This window comes from Perna viridis, chromosome 1 (assembly GCF_037379345.1).
Source record: "Perna viridis isolate PV_CMFRI_1.1 ecotype Kerala chromosome 1, ASM3737934v1, whole genome shotgun sequence".
Lineage (NCBI taxonomy): Eukaryota > Metazoa > Mollusca > Bivalvia > Mytilida > Mytilidae > Perna > Perna viridis.
The window spans coordinates 13337876-13358708 of record NC_142445.1 but is presented as its reverse complement, the minus strand read 5'-3'; the positions used below and the strand labels follow the sequence as shown (position 1 = coordinate 13358708).

Below are 20833 nucleotides of genomic sequence, written 5' to 3'. Positions count from 1 at the left end.
CAGATATATTTTATGGTTTTTCAGATATAAGAGGTCAAAGGGACCACATCCCAATAAAAACAACTTTTTTGTTTTTGGTCTGATTTTTGAAAAGTTTAATTTGAATGTCAAATTTTGTGAAATATAATGTCCAAACCAGTTGTTTTGTCCATAATGAACTGTAAGTCTCTATGCTTAAATGTGTCAAGAACTAATATTGTGTTCACACTTGCCCAAACTGTTCAGGTTTTGACCACTGTGTAAGTGCAGCATCTGAAGGGAACAATTAATTGGCCTTAATTTTAAGTAGATTGCTTAATAAGTATTACAGAGGTCATTCGTTTCATTCCTGTATATAAATGTAGTATAAAAGAGAAGACTATAATGATGTTTAGAGATGTTTTAATGTCATCAAAATATATATTTACTACATCTAACAAGAACATGTACTATGAAAGTACTACTGTTCGTGGGGTACAAATTTTCGTGGTTTTTCATGGGTAAGCGAAAAAATGAAATTTCGTTCCCAATAAATAGGGGATTTAAATTAATGTGCATACTGAAAACCTCAAAACTCTATGAACTTTAGTTTCTTCCCTAATCCATGAAAATTGGTATCCACGAATTCAAGTACTTTCACAGCATATACTTACCATCACACATCACCAATGGAGTTGTGTTCTATACACATCATTAAGACATCAAATGTCAAGCATGAATTGTAAAGAGAAATTAACTGTACACAAAATGTATTCAAGGGAAACCATCACTCCGCCAACTATACTTTATTTTATAGTAGTACCAAGTACTAGCTGAGATTTTAAGATATTTACTACATTCCTTTAATACCAAAATTCCACTTTCCATATTATAATGATAGAAAATGCTCAATTTAAAAAAAATATCTCCAACAGTGTGCTGTTTAAATGGTATCCAAATTATCATTTATCACAGATCTTTCTGTTATCACACATTCATTATAATCAGAACATTTTAATGAAGACATCAAACAAACAATAAGAAAATCAAGTTAGACAGTTTCTGTCATTAAACAGTCCATAAAATGTCAAATACATGTAGTTAACAGATAATGTTATCTAAAAAGAAATGTGTGTAAAGATTTACACTGTAAAAACTTTTTTTGTGAGAGACGTAACATCAAAATATAATTTTTCTAGAGTTCCTTAATTTGAGAGTTCAATCCATGCATCAATGTCATACCTGAATACTGAGTAAAATCTTTAAAAAATGACCTGTCAAGTTATGGAATGTTTTTTTGAGACCATTAACATTTTGTGTATTATACAACAAAATTTCTTCTTTAAAAACTACCCGTAGTATCAAAAAATGAATTAAGTGATATTTTTAATGGAGCATACACTGACTCTGGCTTTAGACACAAAGTATTGTTCAAAGTTTAAACATAGCAAGTAGTTGTTGGTATTAGAAAGCACGGATTGCTCCTCCCTTACAGAAATATATCCACTACTGAAAATATAATTATTTTTACAGTGCAATAAATTTGCTGTGGAAAAAAACAACCAAAAATAATCATAAAAATTGATTTTTGCCAACAACAAAAAATAATCAAAAAAACAATTTTGACAGAATGACTAATTCCATCCTTTCTGAAACAAGCAAAATTCAAATATTTATTTACCTCATTTCCAAAAAATCCAAAAAATGGGGTTAACATAAAGCCTAGCTTTTCCTGGCAATGTGCAAATTTTACTATCTTTCCTTGACCTTTAACCTTATAAAAATACTTATCATAATTTTTTCATGCATTCTGAGTATAGGTTCACTCTTTAAAAACAGTATTTCAAAAATGCACTAGAGAATTTTTTAAATAGACTTCATGTCATTGAAAATAATGAGGGTACTAGAATTCTCAAATTATTAAATATATCCTAAGGCTGGATAAAATCTAAAAAATATTGATCCCAATAGTGTAATGGTTGGGCAGAAGGATGGATAATAGTCCATAAAAGTTACTTTATCCTGTAACTGTGTGCAAGGCAAAATGACATAACTGCAAAATCACTATGTTTACAGTAGTTTAAACATATCTCTGATGATAATTAAATAATGATTATTGGTTGGATGTACACAAAACTTGACAGGTCTGTTTAAATATATAATGACATAATATTATGAAGGAATGCCCTTTGCAAGAGAACACAAAAACTTCAAAAGCTCTAAATACATCTTCAAATCAAAACAAAATTTGAGCAATCTATTTCATTCGAGATTTATAATCTAGGTTCCAGGCGTCAATTCCACAAAAAGTCGTAAGTGTAAAGTTGATCTTAAGTAATGACGTCACAACCTAAATAACATTGTGACGTCATAATTTACAATCAATTTCATACATATGACTTTTTGTGAAATTGACGCCTGAAGAACAAAAACTAAATAGAGGTAATTACAATCAATGAACCATTATTAGAAAACAAAAAATATAACATTCATTCAATAACAATTTGTAAATGCACAATGGTGTGATATGATGACTTAACAGTTGTGAACCACATAACTCTTCTATATCAATCTGTCTAAAAACCATGCTGGTTGTATAATTAGTTCACCTTAAATAATATTCTTATAATGATGATAAATATATGCACTACATCAACATTTTCTAGTTATTCACACGTAAATATTTTTTTTAACAGTTGTATTAATATATATATATATTATATCTATATAGTCTAACCTGCTGTAGTGACCACTTGTCTTTAAAAGATTATAATACCCCTCTGTATTGCATTCTATGTAAAATAAACCTGCAAATAAAAAACCACCTGTCTTATGTGACCATTATTTTGCTCTCCTTTTGAAGGTCACTAAAGACAGGTTTGACAACAATATTGTCCCGTCTTATTATTTCTTTTCCAATTCCATTAACTATTCTTTTTTGACAAACTCCTAACCTCTATAATTTGATTGTGAACAAACATTTTGCATGGATTTTAGAAAGAGTGATACTTAACAAAAGCAAAAACAGTTTAAATTGACTTCAGACTGAGCATTTATTGAGTTCAAAAGATATGATTATAACCATTCTATAAATAGAAAAGGAATGTCAGTCTTATTATCATATTAAATTTATATTAAAATTTTAGTATTTTATCCATGTTTTACTTACTTCCATAATTACATATTCTTCAAACCACTGACTAGTTTTTAAAGAGTTAGCCTTATTTCTAAGGTTGGTAAAATTAGAAAGAAAAATCTTCTCACTGGGAAGTCATTTTCAATATAGAAGTATATTTTTTTTTTAAAGAATATACAAGTGTATTACAGCACAACAATAAAACTAACATCTATAAAGGATGAGATGAATGATTGAGTTCGTTGAATGAAGTCTGAGGTACTCTTCAGTAATGCCCTGGTTAATAAAACAAACCATATATGGCTATAGAGTATGAAAATAATTGTAATATATCATAAACTGAAACATAGAGTAAAATAACTTTAATATTGGGCAAAGTTGACAAAATAAGGTCTCATATTAAGCATAGTAGTGCAAGCAGTTGAGTGACTAAGATATTTTCATCACAGGCATATTAGATAGGAATATTTCCCTCATGTATGTATACACAAAAATCTCATGTATTAAATATACAGAAAAACAGATTCGACATATTTGAAATCAATGCACACATAACAAAACACAGGAAAAAAGTTTTTTACAAAAAAATTACAATTATGCTATTGTACAGGAATCACAACATGCGAGCATAAAGAAAAAAAAACTCCTTGTTAGTCTATCTTTAAATTATAATAAATATTTTACTGAAATTTATCATAATTTGGATGGTACAGTGTATAAACTGCTGATACTCAGCAAAAATATCAAACACAGAAATTTTTCTTCTGGATTTCTTCTGCATTGCAAAAGTATGTCCTTTGTTGTAGCAAAGACTTTTGCAATGCACAATAGAATAGTTATGATTATAAATCCAAGAACAGTAGTCTTAAAAAAAAACAAAGATTTAAGCAAAATCAAAAGCTTACTCTAAATTACAGTATACATAATGAACTGGAACACTTAAAGTTACAAAAAAATACATATGGACTGGTCAAGAATTAAAGTGAGTACAATGCAACATGAACATCAATATTTCCTCTTTTCCCACTCCCTAATGGAAATAATCAAACATTAGTGGAATGTTTTAAATAATTTTATATGATTTACTGGATCCCCATATATTGTAGTAGTGAAGTAGTAGCAAACTATAAGCATTAATATATTTTCTTTTCCAATTGTAAACTTTACATTCCTTTAATCATGTAAATTTTCAAATTAGGCATGGTTTGAATGCCTATTAAGATGTTAAATTTCACTTGTCTTCATTTTTTTCTTGGCAGTAAATGAACAATCTCCTGATTATTTTGTAAAATTTCTATTTCCTTAAGATATCAAATGTTTACATTATGTTCTGCCAAGATGACTAATTAAAAGCTAAAAAAAATTAATCAATTTTTTGTTTAAAAAATAGAATAGATATTCAAATAAAATGTGTTACTATACATATACAAGAGAAAAACAGCACAATGATTAGCGAAATAATTTATTATGGTTTTATCTTCAAAGGAAGTAATCAAAAATAACAATTAGATCTTATTAAATTTCATGTAATTCAGAATTGAATTTATTACAAGAATCATAAACATCAATAAGAAACTAACTAAGTATATTATGTACTTTTCTACTCTGATTACATAATAAAAAATTGCTAACCAGTAATTTTTTCTCAATTTAAGTTTTAAGTACTAAATTTTAGGCTGTTACAAGAAAAAAAGCCTTGTCATATTCAGTAAGCAGAACATTCACCTTCACAACAAAAACCTATAAATGTACTTAGAGTTAACTAAACTTTAAGATTAATTGCTAAAATATGTATAAACAAACAAATCGAAATTACTACTGAAAGGAAATCTTTAATTTTAAATAAAATTTCCTTTCAACAAGTTGTCAAAACTTGTTCAGTCATTGAGTGCACCGGGTCAGTCCAATACTGATACCATTTTTATATACAATAGATCAAAGCACTGGGATACACATATTAAAGAAAAACAAAACAGTATCTTCTATAAAGACTTTACATAAAATAATCAAATGGTTTCTATGTTCAGGTAGAGAAAGATAATAAACTTTGGTCAGTACCACTACTAAATGCTTCATAAGTTGCCTCTTTACATGAGAGTTCTATCATGTTTCACTTTACATGTAAACATTTAAGTAAAATGATATGAAACAAGTATCAAAACATTTTCATCCATAGTGTTTTACAGCAAGTACTGCAGTCTTAACCTGATTGAATGTCCATTACAGGATTAAATGTCTTGTGTAGATAACTGAGCAACTGACCTGGAGATTCAAACTTTCTATCATTTCATAGGTGTTTAAGCTTGGTAGAGAGTTTATTTAAATCTTTGTCAATTTTTTTTACAGAAAGCAAGCCATTTTAGCAAGTTTTTCAAATGGACTTCACCCACCAACACACAACCTGGTTGGCAGCTTCATTTTGGGAAAGGAAAAATAGTAAACATTTTTGTTGGAAACTTATTCCATTCAGTCAGTACCTACATGTTTTAAAATAAGTTATTTAAAAGTATCCAAGTACTTACTGCAGCTCCAAATAAATCTATATTTGAATCTACTACTGTCCGTTGCTCTAACTAGACAATAAACCCGTCTGTTGGGTTGCCGAGTTACTTCCCTTAGCTTAAAGGGTCAAAAGTCAGGAATATGAAAAAGGTCAATTGTCCAGATTAAATGATTTTCATTCAATCAAGGGAAGACCAACTCTATTCCAAAAAGTTAGCTTGTTACTAGCTGTAAACCCCTGGATCATAATTAGTACAAGTCTAAGGAAAATTTATCAGCTACAATACCTGACTTTGCTGATAGAAAATGGATTGAAGTTGTCATCTCAGTGTCTGCTAAACCATTAACCTAAAACCCAAATGTTGCCTTGAGTAGAATTTCACTTATGTCATTGAGAAATTTTTTTCCACATTATAATCTATGAGGACAAAAAGAAAATAAAAATAGAAAAAGATAAAGAAAACGCAACAACAAAGCAGTCTGAACTTGAACACTTCATCAGTGCATATTACAATTGAATAATCAAGGAGAAACAGCTGTTAAACACAAAGCAATATTTTAATGATACTCCTTTGCACTTAAACCCATTTACAGGCAAAATAGGGAAGACATCTACAATTACAGACTGCAGTTAAATAGAAAAAAAATCACCTGATTGTTGGTTATATTTTGGAGAAATTAGTGAATTTTCATGGAGGCAATAGTAAATGTAGTACTCTTCCGTTAAAGGGAAACATCTCTGTTGTAGAAAATAAACAACGCTTTAAACCAAATTCACCACACCTTCTTAAAGAACTTTTTGCAGTAATATTAAAAACAAAAATCTTTCTCTAAATGAAAGATTGTTTAGACACAAAAATCCATGTCTGCCCAAGGGATGAAAACTAACCTACTGCTAGTACTACATTCATGCAGTTTGACTACAAAGAATATATTCTATATTTTGAAAGGCAAGAATTGACAGGTCACCATTAAGACTTCCTACTGCTACAGTATATAATTAAACAAGAAAAAAACCTCATGATTATCACTACCATGAAAGTAATAATTTATAGTCGTTCAGTCAACAGATCAGCAGGAATGCATTGTAATCAAAAGTTAATGACCTATGACATTTGCTGTTAACAATAAAAGGAGGATCAGAGATCAGACAAAATTATAAAGAGCCTCCGTCTACATGTATGTTGCAAAGATAAGAACTATAGTAACATGTATGAATTATCTCATGAATAAACATTAAGATGACATGAAATACTTAATATCACATTTTGATGATACACATGCTGTAACAGAACAAGAATGCCATAAAAAGTGAGACTTTGTTCAAATCTACCATTAGACCAATTATTAAAGAAATATCACATCTGTAAATTATTCAGAAAAATTAAAAGAAAAAAAAATATTTGCTTTACTTTACAGTTAGATGTTCAACTTTTTAAACAAACCTTAAATTTTGCACTTTTTTAAGGAAATTGACAATAATAATCTTCCTTTATTTTTATACCATGACATGATTTTAACAACATGTGGAATAATAACAACAATATCACTAAGTAAATGACTATCATTACCATATTGATTCTACATGTATGCCAGTCAATGACTGGCAAGAAATGCCTACACAATTAACTTCCTATTAATCTAATTTTGTCCTGATTCATATCATGGTCATATTCTAATAAATAAACAACTTTTGTCCTACTTACTACTATATACAATATAAGGCATGCATGTACATTGATCTGATATCCTTCTAGCTTTCATCATTAAAACATTCTCTTTTTTATAGACCGCAATGGTCATGCCTAAACAACTGAACAATTCCAAATCATTATGAATTTAGTCAATGTAGCCCTTTCTTGACAGAAAAACCAACATCATTGAAACCATGTCAAATCTGTACTTGCTAGTATAAAATTCATTTTATCATCATACAATTACTTTGGTTTCTGTCCTAAAAATCTAAAGAACAGACAAGAAAAATAAAATGTTTTTAAACTCACAATCAGAAATGTCCAGGTCTAATTCTGGTGTGACTATCAAATACATCAATCATTATAATATAACCAAATGCTGATGATAAATTATTATTTCATTGTAATTATAGAAAACAATAAATAATACATATCTATAAAGTGCAAAATAAAAACCCCAAAAAGTTTTCTTCCAAACACATCTGTAGAAACTGAATCAAAATCATTCACTGATCATGCCAACTTCAAATTCATTTACAGCTTTACAACTTTCAAACTTTCATAATTTTACACTCCATTTTACTTCAATTAAAACTTAAATCATCCACCACATTTGTTTTGCGACAACAGACCAAATAAAATTAAATAGTAGATTCTCATCCCCATCCAACCCTAAAAAATTGACCAAGAAATGGGCAGGAAATTCAAAATCAGGATTTGTTCGCGTCAGTTTCTAGTATTGAGATACTATAACACACTACGCCAATCTTTCATTTCTTGGTGACTAAACCAATGTTTCTTCTCTGAACATATTTATGCTATGAACAGCTATAATTGGGCCAGCAAATATCTGGTTAGAAGTAAAAAATAAAATCCTCCCCCCGCCCCATAATTTTAGTGAAGGTTGGATGAGAATCTACCATTTAAGTTTACTTAACTGTGAATATTTTGATCATATTTCTAAGAATTAAGTCAAGATGACTTTAAACAAAGTCTCAGTTTTAAAATTAAACCAGGAGTACAATGAGCAATGCTTTATAAACTTAGAGAGTCAACTTATAAAGGAAAGTAATGGAGCATCATTCATAAAATTTGCTGATTGCCTGTTAGCTGCAAGTTCAGAGTTCAAGTAGGAAAAGCTATGACATTCCCATCAAGCTGAAAAAAAAATCTGACTCTGTGACCTTCACCTTAAGGCATTGACCTTGAAAAAAAATTGGGTACCAGAATTTTTATCCTCAGGACTTATAAAGTATGAAAAAAAGTTGTTCAAAATATGGTTCAAAAATATTATAGAACAATGGCCAAATTGCAGCATCACAAAATTGTAATGAGGAATTGTAAAACTCAAAATAGTAATGTTAACTTAAGTGCTATGAAACAAAGATTTTTAAACATAAGTATAGCTTTCAATACACCCGTGTGTATTGACTGATTTTTGTAGCATATAATTTGTCACTTAAAATAGCAACAAAGCCATTCAACAGCAGAAAATACAAGCATATCCATAGTCCTAATATTATTTTCACATTCATATGTCAGTAAAAAAATTGTAAATATTTCATTATTGTGACTGAGGCATAGCTATTCATCTATGAAGATTTTATCATTTGCCATATTAAAAACATATTAAGCACATGTTGAAACAATTTGTACATAAAAGAAATTTGTCCATTAATGCTTTGGTTATCATCTAAATGTTATCAGCAATTAACCAAACAATGCATAAACAAAAAAAACCAGTATATCTCATCAAGTTTTTAGTATTTTTATAAATATCTATTGAATATTCATGCATTGAGACTTAATAAACTAATGTTTCCCCATCCCTAATCAATTTATCTAAAATGGAGATTAAAAAAACTAAGTCAATTTTAGAGTAATAAATTTGAATGACCGACACCTGGCTTGGAAGGGGAGGAATTTAACAGAACGATACAAATTGTAATAATAGTCTTCAATACCAATTAAGTTGCTGCTCATGAATTATTTTTTGTAAATTGTTCTACACAGTCGCCTTAAAAGTATTCTCAAATCTATTTCCATTGATTTGATGGGACTAATAAGAATATAAAGAAAACACAGTATCAGATATTTACACAGTTAATGTTAACATTGTATCATGAATTGACACAGGTAAAGTTAACATGGTATCATGAATTGACATAGGTAAAGTTAACATGGTATCATGAATTGACACAGTTAATGTTAACATTGTATCATGAATTGACACAGGTAAAGTTAACATGGTATCATGAATTGTCACAGTTAATGTTAACATTATATCATGAATTGACACAGGTAAAGTTAACATGGTATCATGTATAAACAGATAACATTTACATGGCATCACTTTTGTCAAAATCCTTTACTTTATAATGGAGCAATAGGAAATTTATATCTAGAGACATGTGTATCTATTGCCTTACAACCCAATAAGTTATCCATGTATACAAGAAACCTAAGTAATTGTCCAGTGACCATTTAGAAAACCATATACACACATATTGCACACTTGATTCAACACACAAATTGCACACATGATTCTGACAGGGTTAATAAACACACAGATTGCACACATGATTCTGAGAGGATTCATAAATACAGTAATTGCACACGTGAATCAGGCAGAGTTTGTTAACTTGCTAAATGTACACATGAATCAGGCAGGGTTTGTGACTTATCTTAACATATGAATGCCCACTGAAATCCTTCAAAAACAATAAGTAAAAGATAAAGGGTAAGATACCTCGAAACTAATGTAAATAATATCATTAATGGGGAAAAACAATTGAATCAGGAGTCTTGGAAATTGTTTCTTCCCATAAAAGACCATACTTTGTCACAGTTAACATTTTGAGTACAGAAATACTTTAGTATTATTGCCTATAGAACATTTTTGTTCAGTTTGCAAATTGATAAAGACTAACATGAAATAAGTAATGTGTGGCATAGTTTATGAACATGAACCACAAATGAAACTTAACTATGCAACAATAGAGAGAGAGTAAGTAACTATATTCCTCCAAGAAAATGGTGCACATTAGTTCCTGCAAGCCTTACTTATAGCAAAAAAGTTATCTCTCTAGAAAAAAATCTGTTTGTTCAATATTTGTTAAATGTTTTATCACACATAATTACACATAATTCAAATCTTAAAATTTGACAACTTCAGGAAATAAACACTCCCTTTACATGATAAACACTACAATGATATGCCAGTACAACAAAATCAAGCATGTAAATGGTACTTGTTGATGTCTAACATGTGTTGACCTAATGACTGTGCATCTACATCCAAACTGTCACAATCTGATTCAGGTGGAATGAACTCTGGCGGACTCGCTGCAAATAGTGGAACTTCTTCTTCTAATGGAATAGAATCCATTCCGCTATCAAGTCTGTCATCCTTTTTCTCACACATTTCAAATTTTATTTCCTGTTCAGAAATGCCACTGTCAAAATTATCAGGGTCATTCATAGCTTGTTTTCCTTGTAAGATTTTCTCCAATTGTTCATTAACATGTGATAACTGAGTGGGACAATATTGGACCTGATTGGGTTCCTCAACAAACATCTGAGTTTGTTGTACTTGAGGTTGGATTTGATAGTAACCTGAACATTCATTGGGACTTTGATTTTTGAGACAGAGTGTGTCGATGTACTGAGCTTCCTGCGGAGGCACTTCAAGTGGGACAGAATACGGCAACAATGGTTGTGTTTGCTGGGAATCATCATCCCCACAACTCCCTAAAAAGTCATCCTCAAACCATTTCTGATTGTCTCGCATATATAAATACAACTGAAGTAAATGATTCTTTAAAGTTATAACTTCTGGATTTTCATTCAACTTTGACCTGATATTTTCAGAACTTTTCCCTTCACATAAACTGTGTAAAAAAATTGCTGTTTGTCCTAAATCTAGATCAACATTCTCAGTATCAGAAATCTGATACATGCGAGGAACATTCTTGTTCTTGAAAATACAACAATCGAGCCAATTAAATGATACAATGGGAGACAATAAGATCACACACTGATTTCCTTCCTGGGCATTTCTGAATCTTTGTAAGAACGAGTTTCCTGACACAAAAGCTCTAGAAGCAGTGTAGCTACAGGGATTTACATTTGGATACATGTGGTTCAGTCGATGTATGCCCTCTGTTATGACAAACAGTGGCTTCTTGTGGATTTCAATATTTCCTCCATCTGAAATAAGCTCGATTTCACCACCAATTGAATCCTTAATTATCTTGGCAAGACTATTAACAACATTTTCAACATAACAGTTCTCTGCACAATAAACAATTGCAATTATTGTTTGGCCTAAAATAGAAAAAAAAAATATATATATATATATATATGTACAAAAACATACATTCATCAACATGATAATAATACAGGAGATAAAGAGATCTGCTGGTAAATTTTCAAAAGAAAATTCAGAAATGAGAAATGAATCACAAAGATTTTATGTGATATTATTTTATGGTCTAACGGTTATTAAGTGGAAGTGGTAGTCAGTTTAATGATTCTTATTTATCTATTTGTGAAATAAAAAAGAGAAAAATTGAACTTAAATCAAAATTAAACCCAAACATCAATATTGTACAGTGAAACCGGCCACCACTGGGACAAGAAAAAATGGCCGTTTTTCTGAGGGTCCGGTTTGGAGAAGTTTCACTGTAATGACAAACACAATTTTCCATGTTTTTTAAACCATGGGATCTGTGAGCTATTACTCACTGAGTATACCCTGCTTTCCCTCGAAAATTGTATTCTTCCCAAAGTTGGTCAACAGGACGTAGTTGTCCAACAGGACCAAAATCTGTAAGTGTGGTAAAGGACCACTAACTAAGGCTGCATCAGATACTTGATATACCAAATATCAAGAGGCTGTGCTCAATAGTTCCTGAGAAAAATGTGAGGAAAAATTTTTACATTTGATCAAATATGTTCGAAAATAAATCAACTTGGTAAACAGAAAGTAGTTGTTGGACAGGACCGAAATTAGTAAGTGCAGTATAGGACCACTAGTTGAGATGGGATACCAAATACTGTGTGGCTATGATCAGTAGTTTCTAAGAAAAATATTACTAAAGTTCTGGTTATGGATGGAATGATGGACAGAGCTAAAAACAGTATACCCCTCTTCTTTGAAGTGAGGGAATAATAAATTAAAAGCTAAGCCAAGATAAAGAAGTTTCACTCTATACTGAATGACAATTACCCAATGAACTACCTCTAATAGTGAACTGAACCACTGTAATATAGTTGATCTGCCCTCTATTGAATGACCCGATGAACTACCTCTAATAGTGAACTGAACCACTGTAACAGGTACCCCTAGTATGGACAAACTAGAAAATGAATATTAGAAAATAAATACTAACCTTCTATTTCGTCCTTTCTTGGAGGAAGAACAACTTTAGATTTAGAAGATAAATCACATAGATGCAGTTTCCCTAAAATAAATAAGTCATTCGATATATATACAGTTAAGTTACTTCATGGCATTATTAAACTAACCAGTTTTGTTAGACTTCAGTCCTTAGTATTAGCACTGGAGCATGATATAACCTTTGTGCACTTACAATAACATCCCATAAAATTATCAAACACTATCAAAAAGCCATGTAATGATAACTATATGGAAAAATATGCCCTTCCTATTTTAAGCCACACATCAAATTTTCAATTAATTCATCCATTTGGAGGTGAGATAATTGCATCAAATTGTTTATAGTGCTTCCTTTTTTGCCATTTTTGGCCCCTGATTCCTAAACAATTAGTACCACTACCCAAAAAGTCAATACCAACCTTTTTGTGGGTATAGATTCTTGTTGTAAAAACCAAGGGTCCACAGAGAAGGCAACAACAGGGCAGACAACAGTGCTAAACAATATCATAATAAAATTTTTGCAGCCATATAAAATTCTGCAGAGTAGAACAAAAGTAAACTTGACCAGTTAATAATAAAAAAAGATCATTTCCATATCTGCAAGTTTTTAAAACAGTTTCTAAAAAGCTGTTTAGGAAGGGAACAAGGATATTTCTAAATAACAAGGATATTCACATCAAATTACACACGTTATTGTGGTACCCCACTCGTACAAAATCATGAAATTACACACGTTATTGTGGTACCCCATTCGTACAAAATCATGAAATTACACACGTTATTGTGGTACCCAACTTGTACAAAATCATGAAATTACACACGTTATTGTGGTACCCCACTCGTACAAAATCATGAAATTACACACGTTATTGTGGTACCCCACTCGTACAAAATCATGAAATTACCCATGTTATTGTGGTACCCCACTCGTGTAAAATCATGAAATTACACGTTATTGTGGTACCCCACTCGTACAAAATCTAAATAACAAGGATAATCACATGAAATTACACACGTTATTGTGATGGGTGTACCCCACTCGTACAAAAAAGTTCATATCCAGCACCAAATATCATTATCAATGTACGCCCATAGAAAAAAAATTTGAAATTAACCAATCATTGGGGAACTAAGATTTTTGTGACAAAAGTTTTCTCAATCATTCATATAGTGAAAATAGCAAAGTCGCATGAAACAGGAAATTGATATACAGCACCTAAAATCACTTACAACAAATGCCTCATCAATATAAAGTAACACATCAAATTTGAAATCAATCTAGCCATTAGGAGCTGAGATTATTGTGAAGAAATTCAGACAAACAGAATGATAGGTGATTTCAATATACCCCACACTCAACAATTGGGGGTATAATGTATTACCTCATTACTTTGTTTAGGAATCAAAGAAAAGAGGTAAAGTGCTTACAATACAAATAGAAAATCCTACCTCTCCTGTAGAAAGCAAAAGCTGTCAATGCTATAACGATGACCAAAATTAGTGGAACTATAACCCATGTCATCACTTGTAGCCTCTTGGTATGATTACTACTTGTTGGGACTGAAACACAAAATAATATAGTCAGAATTGTTTAAGTGCATTTTGACTATATCTTTTTCTATTTTCATTTCTTTTTTGAAATGTTTATTTTGTTGTTACTTTATTTGTTGTTGTTATTGGATATACCTTTGTGCTTGTGTGGGTATGTTTGCATGGTATGACCAAGTTCATAAGACTTCATTAGAGTATTATAATTAGTCACTGATAGTCCTGTTAACTATAACTACACACTAACAGCATCACTCTGTATTGTACTTGTTGTGTAGCACAAGTAAAATCAAAATATTAATTTCAGTTGAAGATGTTCAAAGATTCAGTGCATTCATGCCCTCATCTTATAATGTAAGTAGTCTCATTTTCCACTAACACAGTTAAAATTACTGCTACCCTAAAATTAAGACACTATAAAAAAATTTTATTGATGTATCAAGGACATGTTGACATATTACAATTTTGAAAAGCACTGTCATTTTGCCTTATTTTAAGCCTGATCATTCCTTACCAGGAGACATAACTGTTGTTATTCCATTTGCCTCCAACCTAATAGGTCCATACTGCACAAAATGGCTCATTGCATTACCATTTTTACTAAAAGGTTTTACCTATGGTAAAAAAATTATTTTTTTCAATAATTATTACTACTAAAGTAACCAGATCACAAATAAGTTCATAAAATGTCACACTACATAACAAATAGTGCATTGCATAATAGATTTATCCTTTATATGGTTCAATAAATTGCAACATATTGGCCTATGACAATATTGCCTTTAGAAATACATCAATTAATATTTATCCTGTAGAAAAGTATTTGATTCAATATAAAATCAACCTGCAAGATTGTGTCCCTTTGAAAAAAAAAAGCATAACTATATTTATTCATTTTGTTACATGAAAGCCATCAAATTACCTGTATACTGTAGTTTTCTCCTGGAGACAGACAAAGTGTAACATTATTGTCAGGCTGAAAGGAGAAAAAAAAGACATTAACATTTTTATTTGCGTAAATCATGCAAAACATTGGTAAACTCAACTGTATCACAAAATCTTGTCATGACGGAAGCTTACACAAGAATTGTTTATAGATTGTGAAATTAAACTGAATTTTTTGCAGGACAACAACTTCTGATTTGCATGGTTGATTCTTAGAATATTGAACTTAACTTGGAAAAAAAAACAAAAAAAAACAGCCATGCAAATTTAAACAAGAACGATAACATGTCCAGACCTGTGTCATTGTCTTATATTTGTTAGCATATAAATATCTTTCCTATTTGCATAAAGACAGAGTAAGTTAAGGAAGTAAAATGTGGTTTATGAAATTGTATTAGTATGTACCTATTATAGCATGTTTTGCCAAGAAAATGACTAAGTTCAAGGAGTAAAAATCGATATTAAATATTTGTCAAATTTCTACATAGAAATCAAGCAGGGAATTTTTGTTCAACAGCTGATCAAAACAGTTCTATTTTTCTCTGTATATATAACTACAAGCTGTCAATTTGTATTGGAGTCAAGGAATACAAATTTAAGTTTGAGGTATAAGTACAGCATCAGTTCACCGGACTAAGTTAATGCCAATATACCTCAACACAGAAGAAACATTAGTTTTTCCAAAGTCAATAAATCCCAATAGTTGCTCTTATATAAGGACAAATATACCTTACTTCTCATCAAGTTCTACTAAACTGATCAAAATAAACCTGATTGTATCATGACAGGCACATTGGGTAATATTCAGCTTTTATCCATCAATACATGCCCACACAAAATCAAAATACTTATACAAGTTCACAGATGTACCCAATTCAGCATAGCACCATAAGTTAACAACAATTTACCATTTTTTCTTCTAATCACATTTAACAGATATTCTTTTCTGGACAAGGGACTGAATAACTTTGGTTACAACACATCATATAGTCAATTACCAAAGCACTCTATATCAAGAATATTCTGTTCTAAATTTCAGACACTTATTCTTTTCATTAATTATCCAGTATCAATGCTGCAATTTATGTCTCCATAGGATAAAATTGCACAACCTAATCTGTAAAAATCAGCTTGATTCAGCATAAGCACCAATAAAAAAGAACAACTCCTAATAAAGGTAATGCAAGGGTAGTTTCATGGCAAGTCACAACCAAATGGAATTAAAACTAAAATCCTTTAATTTTACAGTAATAACATCTTTCCTTAATCAGTTATACCAAAAACTCTTCAAATTAAATGATAAAACTAAGGTGATCAATCATGTGGTAGATTTGTAATAGTACCAATGTGATGGGGATGAAAATTATACTAGAAAAAAGAATCAGTAATATACATATGCTTTCCAAACTATGTTAATACTGTATAGATTTGTTATCTATTCATCCATCAGTCTGACTATCATGATAAAGTATACTATAAACTAAAAAGACTGGAGTGCATCATAAGAACATGGTCACTGGGATGGTCACATAAACACTAATTAAAAATTTTTTAAAGTTTTTTTCCCCTATACATTCAATATAAATCAGTTTTGTCATCATACTTTCTGGCTTATCAATGCTAGTTTTTTACAAACACAGCCATCAATTTAGAAAGACTTATATATATGTTTTGATTTGTTAAAACTATGTATTATTCCTATGATCAACAACATGTAACAATCTGTGTCTCTAAGAGATTTTCAACAGTTTCTAAAAATTGGTACATAATGTGATTTCTATCAGTTTCTATAGATTTGAGATACATTTGTTGAATAAATAACATGCCACCCCCAAACTTCATTTATAACTATCAAATCTATTAGACTGGAACTTGTTATAATATTCTGTACAAACTTTGTAACAGAGAATTATGGTTCAAGACTACATGTATCAAGATACCATGTGCCCATGCCATCAAATTATAAGGTAATAAAAAAAAATCTTTGGCAAACATCCACAATTTAAGCATTTAAGTAAATTACATAAAGAAATAAAAGGCTTCATGGGGTACAGATAGGATGAACCCTGAACAGATTGGGTTAAATATGGACACAACATTCAAACTCTTAATTTTGATTGTGATTTAATTTTTGACACAGAATATTTAAACCAGAATGAAAGTGGTCAAAGACTTTTAACTGAAATAATGATGATGCAATAACACTTAACAATAAAGGTTACATGGACAATGTGATCATTATTTACCCCAAAATTTTGCTTCTTGAGGAAATAATAAATAAAAATCTAAATGAAGCTTAAGTCCAAGGAAATAAACAATTCACAATTTTATAGCATTTGGTGGAACTGTCTTAGAAATCCAAAGAGAGCTCATATCAATAGAAAGCAAAAAATACACAAAAGTTTCATCAAACTTAGTTCCAGAGTTTTGAAGTAAATATAAGAATGTGAACGACAGTGGAACAGACACTGGTATACCATAATATATCCATCCAGAAAGACAGGCGTAAAAAAATATTGTAGCAGACTTTGTGGTAGCTTTGTTAAAAATGGACAAAGAGGAAAAATCATGCTGATTTATAAAAATAATCATGGTCTCGGTTTTTTTTTCTTTCCTGTTAAAATTCAGGTCTAACATTGTTAGGTACCCTTAACAGGATATACAAGTCCATAATGGATGATAAGATTGATGATACAGACTCTGTAGCCATATATCATTCTCAAATACATTTTCATGTATCACTGAGTTGTCTAGGACTTCTGAAAAGGGCTTTTCAATCTCCTAAGGAAAAAGCCCTTTGAGGGGTTTCAACAACATTTTTAAAGACATACCAGTATACCCACAGAAAAACGGACACAATACTTTTAAACAAACACAATAGCTTCTAAAATTAATTTATATTCCTTACTAATCATCAAAAAAAGGCAAGTTGGAACATGTAGCATAAAATTTGTCATAAGTGTCCACAAACAGGTATAGACTTTATAGATTTTATATTTTTTATATGTGGTCCCACTACTGCTATAAAAATTTATTACGGTATTATAAACAATAAACATGGTTATAATACTGCTATATTAGAGCAAATCCAGCACAGATCTACAATACATTAACCAATTTTTTTTAAATTCCAGTACTTCAATATATTGTATTAATACCCTATTTATTTTGCACTATTCAAGTTCAGTTTATAAATCTTTATACAGCAAAACCTACTTCAACCAAAGTTGGGTTTCAACTGATATTTTTTTGTTCCTTAAAAAACAATAACAATTGATGTAAAAGTCTTGATCCAGGGTCTTTTTGGTCAGGTCTCAATGTAAAGAGTTAAGTACATTAAAACTTGAGTTTACCATGTCAATTTGTCTTCTTTTAATGTTTTACAAAGATATTCCACATTACTAGGAAAATTAAAGTAAATTAAAAGGATTGTGTCAAAATTGTCCATTACCACCTATAGAAATTTATAAAGGTTTGAAACCTTGAGATTGCTAACAATGTAGTACAGATGAAAATAAGAAAGATTTTCTCAGTTCAAAAAGCAGTATCTCTCACAAAACTGATCAGTCACCCCATGGTTTGAACTTGTTTGAGCTATATGTGATAACAATTTCTAGTATATAAATCTGTTGTAAATTCAGAAAGAAATATAAGTGTGAGAGTGCTTACAACATTATATGGATGATAATAAGCATGATTATCTAATTTCAAAGGGTGATAACTCTTACAAAAATGATCAGTCAGCCTCTTGTTTCGATTTTGCCCAATCCATTTGTCATAGGATCCTTTTGTAAAAAAAGCAGGCAGGAATTTTTATGTGAAATCCAATAAAAAAATCTTTTTGCAATTGGACCAAAAATAAAAAAGTCAATATTTTCAAATTTGGTCCCTTTGAACCCTTATAATTTGAAAACTGTAATAGATATCAGAAATCTTATTGGAAAAAAAAACAGGCAGGGATTTTTATGAGGAATCAAATAAAAAAAGAATTTTTGAATTTGAACCATAAATTAATAAGTTGAATTTTTTTGGGCATTGCCCAACTTTTACACAGGATTAATTTCAATGTTCTGTTCTGAACAGTGCTCTGGATTTTATCATTTGTTCAACCCCTTAAAATACCAACATAACTAAAACTAATATAAAAATACACAAAATACCTGACAAAGATAACACTGTGGAAAACAACAATAAATAACAATTGTTTTTACAAATTATCATTTATTTATTTATTTTATTTTATTTTATTTTAATTTTTTTTGATAAATAAAGAACCATTTTCCTGATTGTATGACCCCACCTTCAAAGCTTAAGTTCAACAAGAGGTTTCAAAGAATAAATCAAATGCCAAGAAGTTTATTGACAAATGTGTTCAGTCATTTTATCACATATCTATGACATATCTGTAACATGATGAGAAATGTCATAATCACGACCTTAAGAGTACTTGTTTGACTTGCAAATTAGTGTAGATTTGTTTACATAGAGTATCTAAATAATTTCATTGAAACAAATTTGCTACATACAGCAATAAGTCCCCTGCCACTGATCAGATTTGAAGTTGTCCTAAATCTAAAAAATAATTGTCTCGTCAAAATTTGAGAGTCCTTTGAGAATTACAAAAGTAGTGAAACAAACAACAAACATATTCATATCATCACTTTGAACTTGGCCTCCTTACAGGATAAAGCTACCTTTTATGTGAGCAATAGTTAGCTTCCTTGTTACTTTGGTCATTCACAGTTCATATTGAGGTGCCATTCATATCTATTACATGTATCAGATGTGACAAATAAAAAAAAAAGACTGAATCAATATATATGTAGGTGTTTAGGTAGTAATGTCTCTCACCCACTTTATTTAGCTAAAACTGCTAAAGCAATCAGTCTCTAAAAATCTTGTCTTTCATATTGATTAAAAGATGGCTTTAGACAGAAAAAAACTAAGATAAATTGATATCATAATATTCTGAAGAAATGATCTTTATACTAGTCTACACTGATTTAAAATGAAAAACCAAAGTTTCGAAAAAATACAAAAAAAATGTGTTTGTGTGTTGTACAAGGCCTTTGATAACCTTAGTAGTTACAGTAATGATTGTATATACATACTATGTACAAGTCATTTAGGAAATGTAGCTAAGAGAGTGATTAGTTTAGGAAATGAGCTAAGATATCTAAGCTAGAGTGAAATTTCATGGAACAATAATACAACCATTAGATTTCATGGCTCTATTAAATTACAAAATTTAATTCACAACATTTTGATTTCTTGTCATTACAGTTATCAATAGAAAACTTGAATTTACCAGTATTTGAACTACCAAACTGCACTTTAATGACAGCTGTACCTTGACTAATACAAATATGGTAAAACATTATACACTCATTCAAAACGGTAGCATGGTCATTAAATCAAGTCCAGCAACAGGATTGCAAACACGGTTCTGTAAAGGGTATTTCGATACATATCATTTTGTTTAGCTCTTAAAACAAAAAGGAAATGATAGAATAGAGATGATAAACAAGAAACAAATTAAATATAACATTCTGTAAAGGAGCTGAGAATTGTTTAAATTTTTTTAATTGCTATATACACTTCATCAAAATTTAAATTTAATTGGTGCAAGCATTTGTGAGTTATTGTGTA

At 30.3% G+C, this 20833-nt stretch overlaps 1 protein-coding gene across 2 annotated transcripts in view; it reads right to left on the bottom strand.

The window, feature by feature from the left end:
- Nucleotides 1–364: 364 nt before the first annotated feature.
- LOC148627321 (uncharacterized) overlaps nucleotides 365–20833 on the bottom strand; it is a 110289-nt gene continuing 89820 nt past the window's right edge. For both annotated transcript variants that reach the window (XM_088571315.1, XM_088571316.1), the window contains 5 exons: nucleotides 15162–15215; nucleotides 14754–14853; nucleotides 14141–14251; nucleotides 12684–12755; nucleotides 365–11616 (listed from right to left, as the gene is read on the bottom strand). In XM_088571315.1, coding sequence (XP_088427441.1) covers nucleotides 10523–11616; nucleotides 12684–12755; nucleotides 14141–14251; nucleotides 14754–14853; nucleotides 15162–15215 — 1431 coding nt within the window. In that variant the 3' untranslated portion in view covers nucleotides 365–10522. The remainder of the gene's footprint in view (nucleotides 11617–12683; nucleotides 12756–14140; nucleotides 14252–14753; nucleotides 14854–15161; nucleotides 15216–20833) is intronic.